The following is a 22,636-nucleotide window of genomic DNA, read 5'->3' as shown; positions in this document are numbered from 1 at the left end:
GACATGCGTCATCGAGCAGAGAGAAAAATCACACAATGGTGGACATTTAACCGGGGACATTTGCCTGTGTGAGTCAACTGTGACCTTCTACTTGCCCACACTCAGTGCTCCTGAGGGGAAAAGCTATCCACCCTAGAACATTCCCAACTGGACCCAGTAATGAGTTTGTTTTTTAACGATTAGCTTTCCTCTGGCACATTGTACTTGTAATTACCCTTGCTTGGGAAAAACAAACAATTAACCAGTCAGCAGAACACTCTAATTGGGATTAAAATGAGATATTACATCTATCATTTTTTAGGCAAGTGATTACAGAGTTCCACAGAGCAGTCCTGTTAAGGTAATTTGGGAAGTGGAGCATTTTAGTTCTCATTAACACGGAAGGTCGGGTAAGCAAAGAAGACACACAAGGATCTACACATGCACACTACATGTGCACAGGGAGGACCCGAGCAGGACGTTATTGTGGTAAAAGGTTGTGGACTGATCCCCCTGTGCTCTCTCCAAAAAGGGAAGTTCCTGAGCCCGGGTTTGGCTTGGTTAAATGAGAGCTCTTTCACCCAGCCGTCATCTTACGGCTGAGTAGCAACGCTAACCTCATTAAAGGTATAATGGCAGCGAGTCACTCTCAGAATATAAACAGGTACAGACAATTTACACTCCGCTATCAGTCTGCTGATCTTATCAGTGTGGGTTGTTTAGGCAACCAAGAGCCATTCAGCACTCCATTCTACAGGCCATGTTTTGATAGAAAGGTGCTTGGAGTGAACACAGCAAACCCCCCATCACCCACCTACGACTTTCAGTGTTAATTAAAATGATAAGAGATGATGAGATCTTGTTTTTTTCTCCTCCTCCAGATCGGTGAAATGCTAATTAAACCAGCTTCCTTAAATCATATTTCCCTTTTTGCTGAGGGGACATAAGGCTTAAAATAACTCTCGCTCCCTATTTATTAATAATGCTGATTTTTCCATGGATGAAAGCCTACAGGTCTGAATAAAGCAGTGCCTACAGAGGCCAGACACAAACAAGGACAACTCCAGAAAACCATCAAAATGCAAATAGCATTGTGTGAGAGTAAATCTGCCTGACCCGTTAACAGAATGCCCACATTATCCTCCACTATGATCTCTCTGAGACACCGCCATCAGCTAGAACAGTTCTGAGCGGAGAGGGATTTCTGATTTTCCTTTCCCCTCGACTAACAAGAGACGCATTTAAGGAACAGTGGAAGTGTGTCAATGTGTTGTCTAATTGCTGTGGTACAGTAGCACAACATCGGCAACATTTCAAACAGCTGACATGAAAAGCACAGATTGTCGACGAGACAAGTGCGAGGCATCATTAGACGCTGGAGCTTTGATCCAAGTGAATTTTCACATAATTACATTTACATCTACATTCACATTCACACCATACTGTGGTTCTCCTAACTATCTACTACTCATTACTGCTCGACAATCTGCTGTACTGTACACAGTGTACTGGCCATAAACTGACCAGCAATGACAGCTTACAGCTATAGTGGGTGACCGGTCATCAAAAATAGCTTACAGCTATAGTGGGTGACCGGTCATCAACAATAGCTTACAGCTATAGTCGGTGACCGGTCATCAACAGAGTGAAACAACAGCTCCTCCTCCTCACAGTCGAGGGTCCTCACAACAAAGACAGCCATTTACATTAAAAAGGAAAATACACCTCAAAGAGTCTCCTTTCTGCCTCTCCTTTGATTGTGGAAATGTGGACGTGTAAAAAAAGAAGATGAAACTCCTTTGAGGACAGCATCAAGACACAATTACACAGTCCTGGAGCTCGATGATGAATGATGAAAGAGTGCAACAGGAACCGTATGCAGGGTGACTGTGACATAATGGTGAATTGTTCGTGTTTCATAAGCTCATACTTTATCTTTTGATATTGTCAATCATTATCTAAGATGTTGACACTTCAAAGTAACCAGGTCATGTAGACTTTGGGATTTTCTCTTTGTTGGGTATGTCTTGCACAGTAAGTAATGAGTTTCTAACAACAGGATATGTGACCAAATGAATGCATAAGGCAGTGAGAAAAGTGATGGCCATGTTTTGTGCCTTAACAAGCCGATTTATAGTAAGTCAGTAGTGTTTCCCATAATGCCCTCCGTCTCACCAGGCTTTACCTTTGTTTATGCTAAAAAAAGACATTGTGTTGGAAAGCAATCCAGTAGATTTCTAACCAACAGTTAAAGCTGCTCAGATTGTTTAATCAAAAAATGATTAAATAACTACATTTTTTCACCCGACTCAGCAGTCTTCTCAGTATTTTAGCGGTTTTGTTTCAGTCTCAGCGCTCTCAACAACATTGTTTTTCAGTTAAGAAACTCAGATGAACCAACTCTACAATGCCCAGCAGCAAACAGCATACAGCATAGGTAGGGACTAGATCGTGAATGGTGGAACATTTAGCAGCTAAAGAGACCGAGATAAAGATTTAAATATATATAGAGAAAGCCGCTCAGGGCTTCACAAAGTTGAGCAAAGTCACTTCAGCTGGTTTTATTCAGCCTAAACTGAGTGAGGAGTAATTGCACACATAAAGTCCTGCCATTCGTATTTCTTGGGGAAATGTTTCACCAGCTTAATTCAAAATGTCGACCAATTTTGGTGATGTTTGGACAAACTGTCATTGATTTAATTAAGGTCAGAATTGAGCCAAAAAGATGTATGAAACCAATAACTTTGAGCAATTTGAAAATAGTTTCACACGCGTAGTTCAACATTGTTATGAAACATATCCTGTGAGTTTTGTAATGACTGATCAAACAGTTTCTGATTAATAGTCTGATTTGTGTTATGCCATAAACTTGTTTTTGGGGGGATTTGTAGCGCCCCCTAGAGGTTGATTTGAATGAAACTTTCATTTTTCATGTTTCAGGTACTCTTGTGCACATATCCTGCAAGTTTTGTGATGACATCGACATTTTCGTCCATGTCGAGGAGGTTATAGCTGGCATCGACCTCTGCGTCCTCACAACCCGGCTCTACTTCGCGGAACTCCTCGAAAAGTGGAGGCATTTCCGGTCCTTCAGCATCCATCATGTCCGCCCAGCTCGAAGAGGTTCACAGCTGATGTGCTTTCACACCAAACGCGAAGAAAAATTTTGCGTTGCATTACTCACGGGTCCATTTCTGGTTATTCCCTTCATTCGCGCTAGACGCGCCGCAGAGGATGAGTGGCTTATCTCCATCGAAACAGTTATCAATTAAGCCATTTATGTCCGCCATCAACCATGAAAGAAATAACCACTATTTCTGCTTAGTACTTGTTGTGGAAGTCACAGATATACCGAGAAACTAAACACTGTCTTGTCTGGGTTCATAACATCATCCGGAGGAGCTCCGTGGATTTCATCGAGGTGTATTCACTGTGTCTAGCAAGCCACACGGCGGCTGTTTACTACAGCTGTATGAACACAAAATAAACAGATTTTACGTTTAAGGCCATTTTTTTTCCTGATTCAACAACGGCAGGATGTCAGTGATGACAGGAGGAGCATTTCAATGCTAATAGGTTTTCGGGACACAGCGCCACGCAAAAAATGAGGCAAATTTGCGTATTTTGTGTTATTTGCGTCATTCGTTACTCGCGTCTATTCGCGTCTGTGCATTGACTTTGTATGTAATCTACTCGTGCAAAAAACTTGTGACACCTTTGGTGTGAACACGGCATTAGCCTCCTTTCCAGGATCTTTTTTAGCATGGACGCACAGTGGTAACATGACTGATGGTCAGCCAACAATGCCTAAGCGTGTTTAGCACCAATGCTAGCTATGCACATTGGATGAGGGTCCCTGCCTGGGTGGATGCCCCGCATGACGCAGAGCACAGGCGGGATGCAGCCTCTTTGGCCTTCAGTTCCAACCCTTTAATAGCGGCCGAAGACATGGCGACTGGAAAGGAAGGGAAATGCATAAACAATTAGCAATGTGTTAGCCTGTCGTTAAATTGCGCTAGCAAACGGGGTTTAGCCCGCGCTAACGACGTACCATAGGGGTTCGCTCTGAACTTCGGGTACTCGGCTAACAAACTAATGCTAACCGAAACCTGGGCTCGCCGTAACGCGTTAGCCAGAAGGAATAATGTCACACAGTCACCGACAAAACGAGTAAACAGGGTAGTCGGGGGAGCAGCTCGCCTTGACGCGAACACTGCACGAATATTCTGTGTAGCGTCTAAAATATACTTCTTCCGAAGTACTTACTCAGCAAATCCAGACTGAAACTAGGAACTGCGTTTGGCAACGTATTCCTAAACAGGTCGTCTGTGAACTGTGAAAATCCAAGCTAGCCTCGATGAGGTAAGGGAGCTGTAGTTTCTTGACAGGAAGAAAGCGAGAATGACTTGCGAGGGAGCGGTCAACTGTGGTAATATGAGGGAGCGGGGCCCTAGCACAGTTCAAACTGTCTGTCATTGACAGAGGTGGTGTCATTGGAGCTTCCGTAGTTGGTCACACCAAGGCGATTCCCATAGTGAAACATCCAACGATGTTAGAAAAAGAACCGTTGTGCTGTTATTCCACCTTGCCGTCCTGCATAAAAGATAAGGACAGGGAGTGGTGGGGGGGGTTGCAGAGTAGTTCCGCGCTAATCTGTTAGGGGAGGTAGTGACAGAGTCAAACCGATGTCTGTGTAAAACGGACAGCCGCCACGGCGGGACTACACACATATACACACTAGACGTCAACACTGTCGCGTTACACATCACACTTCTTTTGCTGCGGGAATACCAGCATGCCATCTAAAATCACACACAGAGGCGGTAATATGCCGCCATAGTTTGGTTGAGTGTACGATAGCAAAGCAGGCGTAAAGGCTGATTGTCTTTGCAGCAGTGTTGCAGAATCTCCGCGTAAAAAGGGCTAGACACACATGCACACACAGCCTTGCAGTGTCCCAATCTTCCTAAGTGAGGGACCCAAAGCCCCATAATTATCACACATCCACTTAGTTTGCCATTAATCAAAGGCACCAGCTGATTGTTTTGGAATCGAAGAGCCCGGACCTGCAGTCTCTTGTGATGTTTTAGACGAACGATGTTTTCTTGCAGACGTGTAGACTTGAAGATGGGTAATGAGAGAGCTACGCCCGGCTGCTGGAGGCCCCAGACTCCTCTCACTGTTTCTTTTAATTACACCTGCACAGAGGAGATGTTAGGAGTGGAACTCAAAAGAGTGCAGCGTGGAATGGTTGTTTGTTCTCTGATAGCACCTAAAGAGTGTGACAGATACTTCTTTCATGTCTGCTCAGGCTCACTTTTACATTCCTGTGACATCAGATCAAAAGAGATCATATGAAAAATGCCTCTTTGTTGTTATATATCTGTATCAGGTAGTGTATCTCTCTGCCTCCACTGATACTCTGACTCCCTCACCTTCAGCTGTTCCAGGTCAGGTCTCTCCATGCTGACCACCGCAGCCAGCAGCTGATCCTCCAGGCCGTCTCTGGTCACTGTGAAATTTATTAAGGTGCACTGGGCCTGCAGCTCCGGCTGGTAATGAGGGCTGGCGAGCTTGGTGTGTAGGATGAGACGGAAATTAGGGTTGTACTCGCACTCCTTGTCTCCGATCTTTATGTACCTGGTAACAAGAGCCAGAAAACTTCTGATCATTAAGAGCCACTAAATGGAGGTAGAGATTCTAAAATAGGAAAGCAGACACCAGATAAGGGGATTCATCAATAACTGCAATGCTTTATACTGCAAGTCCAAGGTCTTATGTCAAACTCTTTCCTGTATTAAGAATGTCAGGTCACTATCAATTGAACTATTATGCTGGTGTTATTCTGTTTCTTGTTGTCAACAAATCCCACAAAGACACAAAACTAATCTCTCAATACTTTCTGACTTCCCTATTCTGTCTGCGACACTCAGCTCCAAGCTCATTGGTTCCTACTGAAGACTTTCAATACAGATCACAAAGACATTGTTTCATTTTTTAACAGAACTTTCATAAGCAAACCAATTCTCTCTCACCCTGACCTGGAAAAAGTCATTCATGCATTCATCTTTTCAAGACTCGACTACTGTAACTCCCTTCTCTCTGGCATCAACCAGAAGTCACTCTCTCTCCTCCAACTAGTTCAGAACGCAGCAGCTCGGCTTTTCACTGGTTTTAACAGATGACATCACATTACCCAAATCCTGGCTTCTCTTCACTGGCTCCCTGTTTGTTTTAGAATTGGTTTTAACATTTTACGCATCACTTTTAAAGCACTTATGGGTCTGGCCCCAAAATAGAAATAGGAAATGTTGTCCTCAGGTGGGGCCCTCCTGGCTGTTCCAAAGTCGAGGCTAAAAACTAAAGGTGACCGTGCTTTTGCTGCCTTGTCTGTTTTTAATTAAAGCTATATAAATAAAGTTATTATTATTATTATTGGTGTTGATTTTGGCAGTCCCTGTGGACAAAAGCTATTGGGTTTCCGAACAACAGAATTCCTTAAGAAAACCTCTCCTGGTCCTGGTTCTCCCGTGCCTCCCCTCCCACTAGTAAACAAAGGAGCTTATGCTGATCCTGCGTGGAGTCAATCGTTGTGACAGATTTCGGAGGGAATTGGACCTGATGACAGGCATTAAGAATAACCATATAGAAATAGCCAGTATTCTGGCTGATGGTCTAGTTTACTTATGTAGCTCATATAGAGGGATCAGTGTTAAACTTAATGTTTCACAACCAGCTACGAGTTCCTCGAAGTGACTTTAAAAAGGCTCAGTAATTTGCTGAAACAGCTGGCTGCTGTAATGTTCTGGAAACGTCACTCAAATGGTGCATTTGTTGGGGACTATTTTCAGTGGCAGATTTATACACATGTGCTGCTCTAGTGAGTATGTACGGCAGCAGGAGGGTGCTTTCTCCTTTCATTTGGTTGCTCTCATGGAAGTACTCCAATGCAATACTGTCTGTTATTATTTTCTATCACTTCATACTGTCTCTTTTATAAAAATTGTTATTTTTCATGGTCATTACTTGAAGGGGAACGTTCAGTGTTTCCACTGTATGTGTTTACTGACTTCGTAAAGCTTGCAGTAGTATTTATCTGATACATACAATATGTGTATATTACAGATGTTGAAAGTGTTAAAACTACAGTATGACAGTTTTGCTTTATGGAAGGTTGATAATAGTTATACTATTTTGAATTGAAGCTGTCATCATCTGATGTTTTGTGTCAATGTGATAATTTCACTCTAATGGTAATAAAGTAATTGATGTTTGTTTGTTTATTGACAATGTTATCTTACTGTATGTACAAGTGGAAAGTCCTTAGTATAAGACAAGAGTGTTTTCACTCCAACTAAAAACAGTAAGAAAGTTCTCTGATTTATAATCCATCATGTCAGAGGTGGAACACTGACGAGATGACATGTTTGCCAAAGAAAGGGCCAATATGAAACACATATAATGTGTCAAACAGGCCGGCAGTGCTATAGTGCTGCTACAATACATGTTTATTATGAAAAAAGTATATTATACACATTGAATCCAGTGTGTTGAGGGTTTATGTAGACATGCATTAGTTGCTCTGCTCTAAAAACTTGAGTTCCTAAATATACAGCTACCTCCAGGGGAGTCTTAAAATAATGTATTTGTAAATCTACATTTCCATGACAAATGTTCAAACTCCATGTGCTGATCAAGAACAAGTGACTGGATTGAAAGCTACTAAAGAAACCTTGAGGTGAGATTGTCTTGTTGGCAGGTAAGGTTTAATACTTAGCCCTGGCTCACAATGTTTTTAAAAGGTTGAAGTCTTCTTTACCTGCCCTTCTTAATGGTTTCTCTGCCCAGCAGAGGACCAAGAACAGGATCCAATGTTTCCTCCAAGTTCTCTATCAGAACCACATCACCTGCTGCCAGTGCTCTCTCTACGGCATTCAGGAACCTGAGGACAAAACAGCAGAATCCCTCTGTCAAGATCTTCTTCCAAAGATGACCATGAGCACATCTCACCACAAAGCCTCTTACCCTCTCTGTCCCATGCGGATGACACGTAGGTTTTCACCATATTTGGCTTTGATCCACTTGATGCCTTGCAGCTGGGGGTCCACCATGAGGGGCCAGCGCTGGCAGGAAGTGAGAATTGTGGCGTTTTCAGTGGACATCCTGTCAGCGGGCAGCCCCTCATTCTGCCATGCCGCGATGTCGGCGTCGTCTGTCAGCATGGTCAGAGGGTCTAGGTCAGGCGTCACTGGGATGGGAACCTTACAGATGATAGCGACGAGTACATATTCAGTTTGCATCATTTAATACTACTACTACTACTACGAATAATAATAATAATAATAATAAATGAATATTTAGCATATAAGTTCTTAATGACCTTTTTTTTGTTATAGATATAAAAAGGAGTATTGTGGACACATGTACTTAAGATGGTGATTTTAAATGTGGGTTTGGATATATTGTTCAGCATCTGATTTCCATCAGCATCCATAAATTGCAGGAGAAAACATAAGCAGCTCATGTTGACCAATCACAGTCCCTTCACAGTGAGAATGTCAGACAGGTCGTAAAGCTGCATAACAAAATCCTGAGTGCTCATAACTACATCATGGGGATGTAAGCTCATAGATGTATGAAGACAGCTGGATACCAAATCCCCTGCAGCCCCAAAAGTATTTTCACCATAGATCACCATTGTAAAAGAGATGCCTTGAAAACTGTTGACAGGACGCCTCAAACTTCAAACAAGGTAAATTATATGGCATTATATTTGTAAAACTTTCTCATATTAAAATGTGACATCATCCCAATATAAAGTCTGTGAGTTGAGAAGGAGAAACACTACTGAGCATGTGCAGCGGGCTATAAAAAACTTTCTTGGCTTATGCGCTTGGCCAGCAGTGACCTTTCAAGTGACTGGGTGCCATTTAGAAGTCCAGTACCCCGGAATGAATCCCCGCGTAAGCTGTGCTGCATGTTAACATGGACAGTCTGAGTGGTGGTTTCCTTCCAGATACTGTCAGCTTGTTTAAAACCTTCAAATGTTCAAAGTCTGATCATCCGACTGCTTGTGCTTGTTGCCCAGTCTGATTTCTAGCAATGTCGGTGCATTCCAAGATTTCAGTAATTACTTTAGTAAGTGCAGTGTTATAATAACCCACAGAAATGAAGTTAAAAATGTGTTTTCTTGAATGTTGTCTTCACGCTCAGTGATCCCCACAAGCATCCTGAGCTGACAGATAGTTCTTGAGAGCTCCATGTGGTATCTCCATAGCTGCTGTAATCCTGACATGTAGTTACATTTTTGAGTGAGAGCACGTCAGCCATCCACCCTTAATGCACCAGTGAGGCCACCCACCTCCAGCTGACTGAGATAGGGCCTCCAGGTGTTGTCCATGAGCTGGAGACGGTAGCGTTTGGTGAAGTATCCCAGGTAGGAGATGAAGGCGGTGATGAGGAGGACGTCCCCACATAGAGTCCTCCTCTGTTTCTTGAAGTTTTCTACAGCCTCCGCCCAGCGAACGTTCTCTGATGCTAGACCTCCCACCTCAAACACAGGGACAGACCGAGAGCACATTGATCTATTTCCCTACATTACTGTAACATATTCTCCACAGGCAGCCTGAAAAATCAAATCTAAATTTGTCTACAGCTGCCGTTGTTGATGCTCAGCCTCATAAACACCAGGAAATCTCCAGAACAACAGCATCTTGCACCCTTCAAGTCCTTTTTATTAGGTTTTCATATTGTTTATCACCTCTCTGCTCGTGTACCCTCTTCTCTACTTTACTGCAGCAATGATCCAACTCGCCTTCAGGGATCACCTTAATATCTTGTCTCTTCCAAACTCTGATACTGACTGTAACGTCTTCGCATACATCCCAGAGACACTGTACGCTTCAGCAAGCTGTGACTGACGAGCAGAGCACAACCTCTCATGCTTTTGTTGCTCCTGTCAGGCCTTTTGAAATCTTCTTCTGCATAATTTACATTATCATACTAACAGTGTCAACACTCCTCTTTTTGTTGTGCTGCTATCAGCAGCACATTTACACCCTGCCAGCTAATGGTGGGATTTATATGTGTGTGTGTGTATGTGTATGTGTGTGTGTGTGTGTGTATCTGTGTAAACATATGTACTGTGCACCTAAGAAAAAGACAGCTGCACTAACAAGCAGATGTAAAAATAGCTTTTAGGTGTATGTGTGTAAAAATACAAGTTGGTGCACTCGTGGTGTCATGCGAAAGCTACAATCTTTTTCTGTTTGTTTTTATTTTTCTATTCACATTTATACTTTGTTAGAAACCATCTATAATGTGATGCTTGAACTTCAATAGATTCAACTGTTTCCGACTGTCATTTTTTACTTATATATTTGTATAAGTCAAAGCTGACGATATGTATGACATCAGAATCCAACCATGTACGTACATAAACCAGCTAATGACTTGTAGGTTTGAATGTCAGCCAAGCTTTATCCTGGAGTGCACAACAAATGGTGAGGACTGATGAAAAGTCTAATGTCCGCATGTTTTAAGGATATTGTTGTTTACATTTTTGACGAATCGTTGCTTCGAGTGCGAGCAGCTCCTGTTTGTACTCAGATTACTCTGGTAATGAAGAAGATGTTCTCAAGTCATTAAGAGTGCCTTTTTTCTTCTGACTACGTCTTTGGACGTCTATCATGTCCTCCGTGGACACTACCAGTAGAGTGTGGGTTCAGTTGACTGTTGCAAGGTGCAAATGATGTGTGTGTGTTTAGATTTTAGTGAGTTATGACTCTATGAAGAAGTTGTGTGATGTTTGTAAATTGTGTCACAACTGCAGACATATTACGGTCATTTATCAAATTGCATAATCAGTTCATAATAATGTTTTGTATTGGTTTTCGTCGATACTAAATATGTATATGTGCATTTAGGACAAGCACAGCGAAAAGTAGTTTATGGGTATACATGTCTATCAATACAAGTTTGTATCCATCTGTATCTTTCTGAGGGAAAGAGCAAGTGGGACAGATGTGTGTGTGTGTGTGTGTCTGTGTGTGTGTGTGTGTGTGGTGCTCTGTGTGACCCCGGTGTTGCCCTCCTCACCAGGCGGTTGGCCAGGGAAATGGTGCGCGCCGTTGACTCTGCTTCCTGTTGGCACTTCAGCTTGTCTGCAGTGGCTTTCTCAAACTTGGCTGTCAGCTTGGCCAGGTTCTCATTAAGGTGCTGATAGGCCACAAACACACAGACAGACACACACAGGAATAGAGACAGATTGGCACTTGTTAAAATACAGTGCGGTCCTAAAGAAACGTCAGCGACAAAGTACAGTGAAAGCTAAAGTCTCTCCATGAAAGAAACTTGGGAGTGTGTGAACAGTTAGGTAAAAGTTATCATTCCTTCTGCTATGGATTTATTTGGCATATGGAAGCAATTAGCACAAGGACAAACAGGATTAATCGGAGGAGAGGGTACACAGGTTCAGTAGATTAGTCTGAGCATTCCTAATTCCCCTTGGCTCCGAACCCACTCTCCACTCAAGCGATCTGAATGAGGGCTGAGAAATGACAGCGAGAAGTCATGCTGGATCTTACGGCAGGGTTTGATGTAAGCAGCCGTCGCAGCGTCCCGTGCACCACGGTCTGCTGGGGCTGATGGGATGAATGTCAAAAGCCACAGAGAAACAATTATTTACAGCTGCTTTTATCAATAGGGTTTTAGGTTGATGGATTTGGTTTTAGATTAATGAACAGTAAAAGCCTTTAATAGCACTCACACCAGCTTTGTATCGATGAAATGCTAGTGGTATATCACTTTTGGCAGAGTTCTCAACTGTCACTCAAGCCTTGATAAAATAAATCATATCCTGAATTTTTGCTCCTTCTTATAGCCTCTGGTTGTTTTTATTCTATTTCTGTGCCATTCAATTCTTATTGTATTGCATATCTTCTGGGTTTGATGGAGCTGAGATTTCTGGCTTTCACAAATATTGCTCAGCCCACAATCTGTTTTGTACAAACGTCAGCCCACCAACGTAAGTTTAAAGACACCCCTTAGTGTTTCTGTCAGTGACTTCAAGTCCTTTCTTTCATAATGTATCCTCAGGATTTTAGATATTGAAATTGCCTCCTTTTGAAACAGATACTTGGCATGTAGCAAATCAACTTTTCATTTCCTGTAACCTCATTCTGACGTGATGGCTTACATTGATCTTGCTCTTGATGGCGGCGAGCTTCTCCTGTGCAGTAGCCAGCTCTGCATTGGCCTTGCTCAGAGCCTGCCGCTTGGGCTCCACCTCGCAGTAAACCTCGTAGAACTTGACAACGTTTAAAACCCAGGAGCACAGGCCGGCTGCCGCGTTCGACTTGGAGGCCACCAGATCTGGCTGGAAATCTGGATCCTGAGATCGACAAGATGAACAAATACTGTATAAAATAAATAAGCAATAATGATGAACATGATTTAACATTTGTATTTGACCACCACTATTGAAAATATTAAAGCTCTTTTAGCAGACATATAAAAACTTGTTACATCCATAGTCTGTAAATTAAATCAGTGTGGTGCACATAGTATAATTTAACTGGTTTCTTTTCTCCGTCTGTCATCGAGACGCTCAGCAGCCATAATGGGCCACTGTCATCTTAGTCACGCCTCTGCTAAATGTAGGACTCATTAGTGCATTTTTGCCAAGCAGCAGACACTGCACACTGTGCGCCGTTAGCTTGGACTTTAATGAATGAGGGCTAATTGAGATGCTCACCTGCAGGTACGGCTGAATAGCTTTGAGGCAAGCCTCTGGGACCTTCTCCTTGTTGAACTTTATTAGAGAGTCCAGGAAGGCATCCACTTTGGCCATCATCACCTTTGCGGCCTTCCAGCTGCGATCTTTTGGGACTTTGCCGCCAGGCGCTGTCAGGACCATGACTGCCGCTGTGACGTTGGTCACGGCCGCCACCGGAGAGCCGAATGACTTCAACTCTGTCAGGTTGTTCTGAGGTAGGCCAGATAGAGGGAATAATGAATGGAAAATGAAAGAGCTATGATTTAATTGAACAACTGCATATCTCTGCTGTCTGCTGGGGGAAAAGAGGGAGAAAATGGATAGGATTAGACTAAAGAAAGAAGAACCTGTGCTGACTTTAGGAAGACAACAGAGAATTCTAATTAGGGCATCTTTAGAGAGCTCTAAGCAGTGATTGAACTGTCTGTTCTGCTTGTTTGAACAGGGAGCACCTTTAAACACAGAGGGTGTTTTTGGAAATCCCAGAGGCTGCTCATAAACCTACACGGGATGAGAGGATGAAGTAAAATGCCTGCAGAACTGAGAGAAGACATTATTTTAACAAAGACCCAGCTAAAGCCTGTGATTCAATACTCTTCTCAACAGTTCAAGGCCTGTGTGGACATAACTTATTCCACTGAAGCTGGAAAAACGAAATCTAACAAAGACAAAAGAACACAACCCCTCTTTAAAAAGACAAAAACAAAGAGAAAAGGGAGTGATGGAGACATGACGGGGATATGAGAGTAACTGACCTTGTTGAGAGTGTTAAGGGCATCCTGAGCAGCAAGGAGAGCTGGTTCTGCCTTGGTCAAGTCCTCCTCACAGTCCCTCTGTTTGCCACTGACCACCACAGCAATGGCCGCCACCTTTTGCTCTTCCTCATCAGCAACTGCCTTCTCCCTGGACACCTTCTCAGTTTCTATCCCAACCACCTGGGGGAAGCACACAGGATTTATTGCTGGGCTAATGGTGGATTAGCTATCGCAGCATGGATACAATGCAGGAAATAACAAACAAGTTTTCTATTTTTATCTTGAAGAAGAGAAAAAAGTGGAATTATATGTGACTTATTATGCAAATTGTAATCATTTGCACTGGGCAACTTGCTGACAAACTTCAAGCGGCAGCAACAAAAGTTCCACATGCAGAAAACACCACGAAACCTCAAGAGATATCTCAAAACTAGGGCACATTAAGGCCCAACTATCTGCAAAGCTAGATAGCACTCGAGGTCCTGTACTGTACGCGAGAAAATACCAACACTCTAAAATTGGTATTCTTTTTTCTGTTTCTAATAAATAACACATGTTCTTGCCTGGATCAGCTTGTCAGCATCCTCGTTCTTTTGCTTGAGTTCCACTTCCTGAGCAGCCAGCTTGGCCTTGAGGTCATCCACCTAACGGAGGATGAGACAGGGACACCGAGAGGTCAGTAAGATGTGACTGGATGATACTACAGCCAAGACTGAATCATGTTTACTAGACCAGAATGAAATAATCTCTCTCTCTCTCTCTCTCTCTCTCTCTCTTAATATATATATATATATATATACGTATATATATATAATATCAGCGTTGTTTGTAGGCTTGTCAATAAACCCTTAATTCAAACTCAAAGGTAACATGGAAAACATTACATTTCAGCTTTAGGAACAAGTACAAATACTTTACATTAGCATTTTTACTTTCCCTTATTAGATCAATTTAGCAAATTTCCCAAGATGTTCTTTTGTGTTTGTGCGTGTGCAGCTGCTTCAATGTGAGAAGAAAAGTACACTTTAACTTAATTAAAGCTGCGAGCTGCATTGATCGGGCCCTCGCAACTTCACGCACGGCGAGGGTACTGGCAGGACTCTGGCCATGCATTTCTGTGACCGTTATACACTGCGTGCACGAGTTAAACGGTATTTACTGATACTGGCAGGACTCTGGGTGATGCGGCCATGAATTTCTGTGACCATCATACACTGCGTGCACGAGTTAGATGATATTTCCTGCGTCGACCAGCAGCGTAGCAAGATCATGTTGCCAGGTCTTAAGCCTCAAATGTTTTGATTGTACCTCCGATACAATCATAAATGTAAGCCTGTTAAGGTCATTAAGAAAATAAATGTGTGTGAATGCGCTTCAGTGTTTGTAACATAACAGACTGTTAGTTTACTGGGATGGGGTTCAACTCCCTGCAGTGTCCTGCTGATTGTATTTGGACTTACATGAAAGTTAACAAAATAGTAGTGCCATTTGCTTTTACTTGAACACTTTAATTTAACACTGTTTTCATTTTAAGTTATTCTGCAACTTTAGATTGTAGTGTGAAGCATTCATTATAACGTTTAACCTGATTCTCATGTAGAAGCTCTGGACAGATCATTTATGCTAAAGCCCACCGACAGTGGCTTGTATCTAATTTCTGCTCTCCAAGCATCTTACTATGCACATATTTAGATCAGAGAAGTCATTCTTTTCTCATGGTGTGCCCACAAACCCTTTCAATAAGGTCAGTGTTTGGGCCGCTGTATTTATAGAATCCTGCTTACGTCCGTGCTTATCAGTAGGTGGCGCTATGACAATGAGTTAATATTGGCATGCAAAAGTCCTAAAGCCATGACAGTCGACAAGCACGTCAAGTTTGGGACAGTTTTGACAAAGTACAGTCGAGTTAAAACAGTTTGATGGATGATGGTGAACCATGTAAAATGGCCATCACACCATATCCACGTTGTTCGATGAAACCTAAAGCTTTTACTAACTTTTAATCGCTAAGGTCTTTAGATTATTCCGACCAAATTCTAAGCTGATCGGATTAATTTCCTAGGAGTTCGTAGTACAGCACCTGGAAATGGAAAAAAAACACGAGAAATTCATACAAAATTCAAAATGGCTGACTTCCGGTTGGGTTTAGAGCATGGTCCCAAGAGACTTTATTTTAAGTCCACATGTGATACATGTGCCTACCAAATTTTGTAAATCTATGTCAAACGTACAGTGAGGGCTGCTTCGTTGAAATTTTGTAGGGGGCGCTATTGAGCCGATTTGCCACTCTGAACCAATAAAATCATATTATATAACTACATTTTGGGCTTTAAATGTGTATGCCAAGTTTGCTTATGTTTCGAGCATTTCTAGCCTCTCAAAAATACCTTCATTTTTCATGGTGAAGAATGCGTCGCCACGGCAACAGCTTTCCACGAAACAACAAGCTTTGAGTAACTTTTCATCACAAAGGTCTTTAGACTATACCGACCAAATTTGAAGGTGATCTGATTAATTCCCTAGGAGGAGTTCGTTAAAGTGCAGCGCCTGGAAATGACAAAAACGACACTAGAAATTCATAAAAAATTCAAAATGGCTGACTTCCGGTTGGGTTTAGAGCATGGCCCCAAGAGACTTTTATTTAAGTCCATATGTGATACATGTTCCTACCAAATTTCATACATCTAGGTCAAACATACTGCGAGGGCTGCTTCGTCGAAATTTTGTAGGGGGCGCTATTGAGCCGATTTGCCACTCTGAACCAATAAAATCATATTCCATAACAACATTTTGGGCTTGTAATCTGCTTGCCAAGTTTGCTTATGTTTTGAGCATTTTTAGCCTCTCAAAATGACCTTCGTTGTTAACGGCGAAGACTGCATCGCCACGGCAACGGCGTTTGACGAAACATCAAAAGCTTCATGAACTGGTATTATGAACTTCTTACATTTGTGTGGAAGTAATTTGATATTGATTTGATTTACCTACTAAGAGAAACAAGCCAAAGTATAATGACTTTAACTTCCTGTTACCAGTTGGTGGCGCTATGACTATGATTCAAAATTGGCCTGCAGATGTCTTCTGGTAAAGATCTGATGATGTGGAGTCGAGATACATCAGTTTATTCGTTCATGGCGAAGGATCGAAATTCGCCGAGCCGCCACGTCGCCGCCCTTCAATAACTTCTTACAATCTTCACAATGAAGCATTATCAAGGTCTTAAGGCTTTTCTGACAACATTTGAGAGGGATCTGATTAATCTGTGAGGAGCAGGATGTCAAAGTACACAACTTACAACTTCCGGTTGCCACTAGGTGGCGCTATTACTATGATTCTAAATTAACATATAGATGTGTTCCGAGTCAGGATGTTATGACATATGAGAGATTTGGAGCAGATTAGACAATGTTCGGCCGAGTTACAACAACTTCCTGTTTCGCGGCGAATGCTGTTTTTTTGACGCCACGCCACTTCGACATTTTCCCAGTATCCCAAGCACCTCCTTTTTGCGACGAAACACTAAGAATAATAATAATAATAATAAACAATCAAATAACAATAGGTCCTCCGCTCCGACTACGTCGGTGCTCGGGCCCTAATAAACATACGAAAAACAATAGGTCCTCCGCTCCGACTACGTCGGTGCTCGGGCCCTAATAATAAACAATCGAATAACAATAGGTCCTCCGCTCCGACTACGTCGGTGCTCGGGCCCTAATAATAAACAATCGAATAACAATAGGTCCTCCGCTCCGACTCCGTCGGTGCTCGGGCCCTAATAAACAATTGAAAAACAATAGGTCCTCCGCTCCGACTACGTCGGTGCTCGGGCCCTAATAATAAACAATCGAATAACAATAGGTCCTCCGCTCCGACTACGTCGGTGCTCGGGCCCTAATAAACAATCGAAAAACAATAGGTCCTCCGCTCCGACTACGTCGGTGCTCAGGCCCTAATAATAAACAATCGAATAACAATAGGTCCTCCGCTCCGACTACGTCGCTGCTCGCGCCCTAATAAACAATCGAAAAACAATAGGTCCTCCGCTCCGACTACGTCGGTGCTCGGGCCCTAATAAACAATCGAAAAACAATAGGTCCTCCGCTCCGACTACGTCGGTGCTCGGGCCCTAATAATAATTCCTACAGTTTCAATAGGGACCTCGCGGCCCGACGTTGTCGGTGCTCGGGCCCTAATAATAAACAATCGAATAACAATAGGTCCTCCGCTCCGACTCCGTCGGTGCTCGGGACCTAATTAGAGTCGTCATTAGAAATTGTTTACATATACATAAATTTGACCTCTGCATTTAATCCATCTCTAGCATATTGGGAGCAGTGGGCTGCTGAGAAGGTTTCGTGTCTTGCTCAGGGACACTTCAGCACAGGACTCGTAGGATCAAACTGCCGACCTTGCAGTTGTCGGACGACCCTCTCTACCCAATGAGCCACGGCCGCCCCTATACACATACACTGATATGAGTTGAGTAGTCGATAGAGCACAGGGGTGAACTGCTGACAATAATCTATTTTTGTCTCATTAAATGATGAAAGCAAAAATCACTGCGTATATCATGGGCACTAATGAATCTATCGCTATCATCTAATTGAATCTCTCAGGCGGGTTTGAAGGGCCGATCATTTGTTTAGTTGTTTGTAACCTTGGATCTTATTAGTAATACAATCGCTGATCGAGCCGATGGCATTTTTATTGAAACCTAAACATCTCCTCAACTCTTCAAGCATAAAGAGGACTCTGTGCTTCAGGACAGTTGAACAAATAAGCTTCACAAAGTACCTAAACCTTTGCGGATACTGCTGGATTGTGCAATAAACCATGAATTTGACCTTTAATCCATTACTAGAAAAAAAACGTAGTCTGTCCAAGTATATAAAGGGCCAGAAAAAAAAGAATGGCATGCATATCTGGAAAGAAAATAAAAGCTTTAAGATCAAGAGCTGCTATCAGCACACACGCAAACACACACATAAATGCACAGACCAAGGTCGGTCGTAAAGAGAAATTAAAGCTGTTATAAACTCCTCATAACTCCCCGACAAATAGGGCTCTGCATTACCGTCCGACTCCATCACAATGTTGCTCTGGGGAAATAAAAACATGCTTGTCTTTCAGCTAATTAGCAAACAGGAAATCAGGCCAGAGAGAAGACAGCCCTTTCGGGTTGCAACGATTCTGTGCAAAAGATTCGGTCGAACATTAGACGAGCACCAAGTGAGCCATCAACATGATGAATAGGCAGAGGGAAGACGTGGGGGGGACAGACTAATTGGTGGGAGACATGGGTGATATTCAATACATCTGAGCGGCTTCTGTGTTAATTCAGATGGAAATCCATGTAGATTAGAGCCATTGTAGAATGTTATACCAACGCAAGAGGCTATCGCTGTTAATCCACGTGTGTGGACAAAGAGACGTGGCTGTGTATGTGTTTGAAAGGGAAAAAGTCAAATGTTGGCACTTATTACCCTTTTCAGGGAAACCTGATATTTTTCTTGTTCCCAATGCCAAGAGCTGTCAGGGTGCAACTGATTATGATTAGAGATTCTATTTAAACACCACTCTGGTGACTGCTAGGAGTTACTAACTGCTACTACCATTCATGCTATCATTACTACTTACACTTAGACTAGTATTACCAGCACTACTTATTTTACTAATGTTATCACAAGACTGGAAAGGACACAGCCTCCACAAAATTAAGCAGACAAAAACATGGAACTAATGTGTCCTCTGGGGAGCAGATGACTCATACACTTATACACAGCATCTCCTTCAACCCTCGCCCCACCACACACACACCTTCCATCCTTTTGTTTATCATGACCACAGCAGCCCCTGGTGAGCCACGGATCCTCTTGCACAGAATGTTAAATAACAGTACTTATAGTAGCGTGGCTATCAGTGTGGATGCACTAACAAACACAGGCAGCATTAATGGTGGCTGGCTGCTGTAAATGGTATGCTCTCTAATGAAAAGGCTTCTCTATTACCATACAGCCCCTATATATGTGTGTGTCGGCATTGATGTCACTTATGTGGAAGGAGTGTTTATGCATGTGTGTGATCTTGTGCAGGTGGGTATATGTGGGCATGTTTATGCAAAGCAATGGAGATGCACGGGTAGGGGTGAAATTATGTGTGTGTGTGTGTGTGATATTTTACATTCACTTGCACTGTGGTAGAGCCACTATAATTAGGGCTGCTTCACACACAAATCCTGTGTTGCATTATTTATATATCTCTTTTCTGCAAAGGTGTGAAGATGGTAAACATTTGGACAAATGGATCCAGGTGTAGATATTAAAGATGGAAACATGACACGCTTCAAAATAAAGAAAAGGACAGATAGTCAAGGTATTTTTCTACTCTTCGTATAGCGTAGTATGGTGAGTGCTGCGTGTGGCATTAAGTATGCAGAGGGATGAATTTCCAGCAAGTTACATGTTCTCTGTTAAGTAAATTTGTCACAGCTCCGCCACTTCTATGCTGTCACTTTATCTCTCACTCACCTAATCAGCTCATTCAGTGCACCTGTTAGTCACACCCACCTCATCAGCTCATCACTCTGCTCACTCTGCTGCACCTACTATTTAGACCCCAGTCTCACAAACACTCACTGCCAGATCGTTCTCCGCATTCATACCTGACCTTCCAGCGTTTACCCTCCGACGGATTTCCCATTGCCGACCCTGCCTGTTTGGTCTTCTCCGCCTTGCCTCTGCCCCGGTAAACCACTCAGCCTTCTGTCCCCGACCACGAGATTCTGCCTCTGTTTTCTCAGAGTTCTGTCTGCCTTCTCCCCTGACGGCTTGGCGGTCCACAGAGTGGGATTCTACACCTGTGCTTATCAAAGACTGTTACCTGTTGTGTGTTCAGTTGAGAATAGAGCTTTGATTCCAACTATTCAGTGTGTCTGTCCTACTGCTTCTGGGTCCTTACCACACCCGTTACAAAATTGAACTTATCAGAGTAGTTTTATTGCAAAATACTTCTTATACTTGAGTCATTACTTTTATTTCGTTACATTTGGATACATTCATCGCATTATTCGTTAGGAGGCAGCTGGTCCCAGTTCCGCTGGCGCTCTGTTAAGCTTTGTTTATATGAACGGTGGCATTTATACTCTATGCTCCGGAACGCCAGAGGGCGTACTAAAAAAAGAATCAAAAAGACAACGAGTAACTCATACATATGCCCGTAGACTGTGGGTGTAACTTACAAAAAGCCATAAACCAACCTCCACAATGCAGAGGAGGGATTGTAATAATCTGTAAACTTGTATCTCATATTCATAAATGATTTTATTGCTTTCATACAAGCCCTGTAAAGAAACGAGTTAAGTAATGCATGCATTATAAAGAAACAAAGGTTGAATATCGTGAAAACAATTTGATTTGGCTGCAACATATTTACTCAAATGTAGATTTTTAAGACTTTCTCTTTATAAAGCTTTTAACAGCGATTTGACCTTCTTTGTATAATCCCTAGACATGTAAACAGTGTTTTTATTTGTGACAGTCACATGATCGTGCCTCGCTCCGGCTTTACAACAGCGAGTATAAAGTAAGCTTCATCCTGCTGCAGCCACGCCTCCACATGACTCTGTTCAAGGCATCGGGGCTGAAGCCACAGCAGGAGTAACGTTAACGTTATGGCTTTCAAATAGCACTAGCAGCTAATGGTCACCGATACTCTACCCACCACTGAGAAGTGTGGACATCACTAACCAACTACTACTAACTCTACTACTACAATATTACTAATGCAACTATTAGTACTGTACTATGTCTGTGACTAGTAATATTACATTCTACTATTAATATTTCTACTTGTACTACTATTTTTTGCTGGTTTACCTTCTATTACCACTACTATATTATTAATGCTACTACGTCAGCTACTATTACTATTACTTCTACTACTGTTACCGCTGGTTGGGTTAGACTTTCTCGTTCCCCGTCATTTTGACGGACAGTGTTGCAAAAATCTATTAACAGTAAATTTAATTTCTTTATTATATTAGGACATAGGCTGAAGGCGTATTTAAAGGTAGAGTCTGTGATTGTAATCCAATACAATTTGTCATATTCAATAAATATCTCTTCATGGTCCGCTAGCTGTCCGTTCTGTGTGTGTGTGTGTGTGTGTGTGTGTGGTGTTCATAGGGAGCCCTGCCTCCATCAATGTGAAACAAACAAAGTGGATTGGACTGAAGGCTCCAATCAGCCCCAGTGGCTTTACATTACATTTAGTACAACTACTAGGGCTAATGTCTATGTTCTATTGAGTTTTTTGAATGAAGTTACAAATTTCTTTGAATTTTAGACTGAGACAGCAGCACACATGGTACTGTATTTGTATGTTTTAATAATTACTATATACTGAACAAGATTATAGATTGTTTATAAGGGAAAATATGAAGAGACACAGACAGTGCGTCACTTTTCATGTCAACACACAAAGCAGATGAATGAATTTTTTTCTTTGTATTTCCCTCGGACAGACGACTTCTCATGAACGAAAGACAAAATATGTTTCAAATTCCATGGCTCCAACTCCATTTGCTGGTGAAGATCAAGGGATATGAACAAAAGCTCCTGAGTTGCTACTAAATGGACTGCGTGGTGACATTATTTTGTCAACTGCTATTCTGTTAAGATCAACTGCTGAAGTCATGGGAATTTTGGGATGTAAACTTTGAGAAAAAAAAAAACAAATAGATTTGCGAAATGAGACATTACCGATGTGGCCTAGTTCGTGGCAGCTTGTTGACTGTACCTGAGCGGAGGTGCTGTTAAGCTTCAGCAGGCCGTTCTCCAGCCGCTCCATCTTAGTGGCGAGGTCTTTGCTCTTCTGGCCCAGCAGGCTGCGATACAGCTTGATCTGCTCCAGGAAGGACTTGGGCGTGGTGTAATTGTAGCGCCGCTCATTGGCCAGGTACTCCCTTGATGTCTGATTGACACTCATGTGGACGTATGCCATGAACTTACTGACCGAGTCCTTCACTTGGAGCTGTAAGAGTTACAAATGACATACTTCACAACAAAAGATCACTGTGCAGATTTGTCTCGAAAGCAATATTTTCCTGAATTCAATTTTTGGAGCC

The 22,636-nt window shown here is 42.5% G+C and overlaps 1 protein-coding gene across 3 annotated transcripts in view; it reads right to left on the bottom strand.

Moving 5' to 3' along the window:
- Positions 1–22,636, bottom strand: part of dnah9 (dynein, axonemal, heavy chain 9) — a 158,608-nt gene that overhangs the window by 44,795 nt on the left and 91,177 nt on the right. For all 3 annotated transcript variants that reach the window (XM_076093111.1, XM_076093109.1, XM_076093110.1), the window contains 10 exons: positions 22,309–22,542; positions 14,073–14,153; positions 13,510–13,689; positions 12,734–12,964; positions 12,176–12,370; positions 11,077–11,196; positions 9,341–9,529; positions 8,005–8,240; positions 7,799–7,921; positions 5,415–5,619 (listed from right to left, as the gene is read on the bottom strand). In XM_076093111.1, coding sequence (XP_075949226.1) covers positions 5,415–5,619; positions 7,799–7,921; positions 8,005–8,240; positions 9,341–9,529; positions 11,077–11,196; positions 12,176–12,370; positions 12,734–12,964; positions 13,510–13,689; positions 14,073–14,153; positions 22,309–22,542 — 1,794 coding nt within the window. The remainder of the gene's footprint in view (positions 1–5,414; positions 5,620–7,798; positions 7,922–8,004; positions 8,241–9,340; positions 9,530–11,076; positions 11,197–12,175; positions 12,371–12,733; positions 12,965–13,509; positions 13,690–14,072; positions 14,154–22,308; positions 22,543–22,636) is intronic.

Source organism: Anarhichas minor, unplaced genomic scaffold (genome assembly GCF_050575085.1).
Source record: "Anarhichas minor isolate MPS153535 unplaced genomic scaffold, ASM5057508v1 ptg000017l, whole genome shotgun sequence".
NCBI lineage: Eukaryota > Metazoa > Chordata > Actinopteri > Perciformes > Anarhichadidae > Anarhichas > Anarhichas minor.
This window is presented reverse-complemented; position numbering and strand designations above follow the sequence as displayed.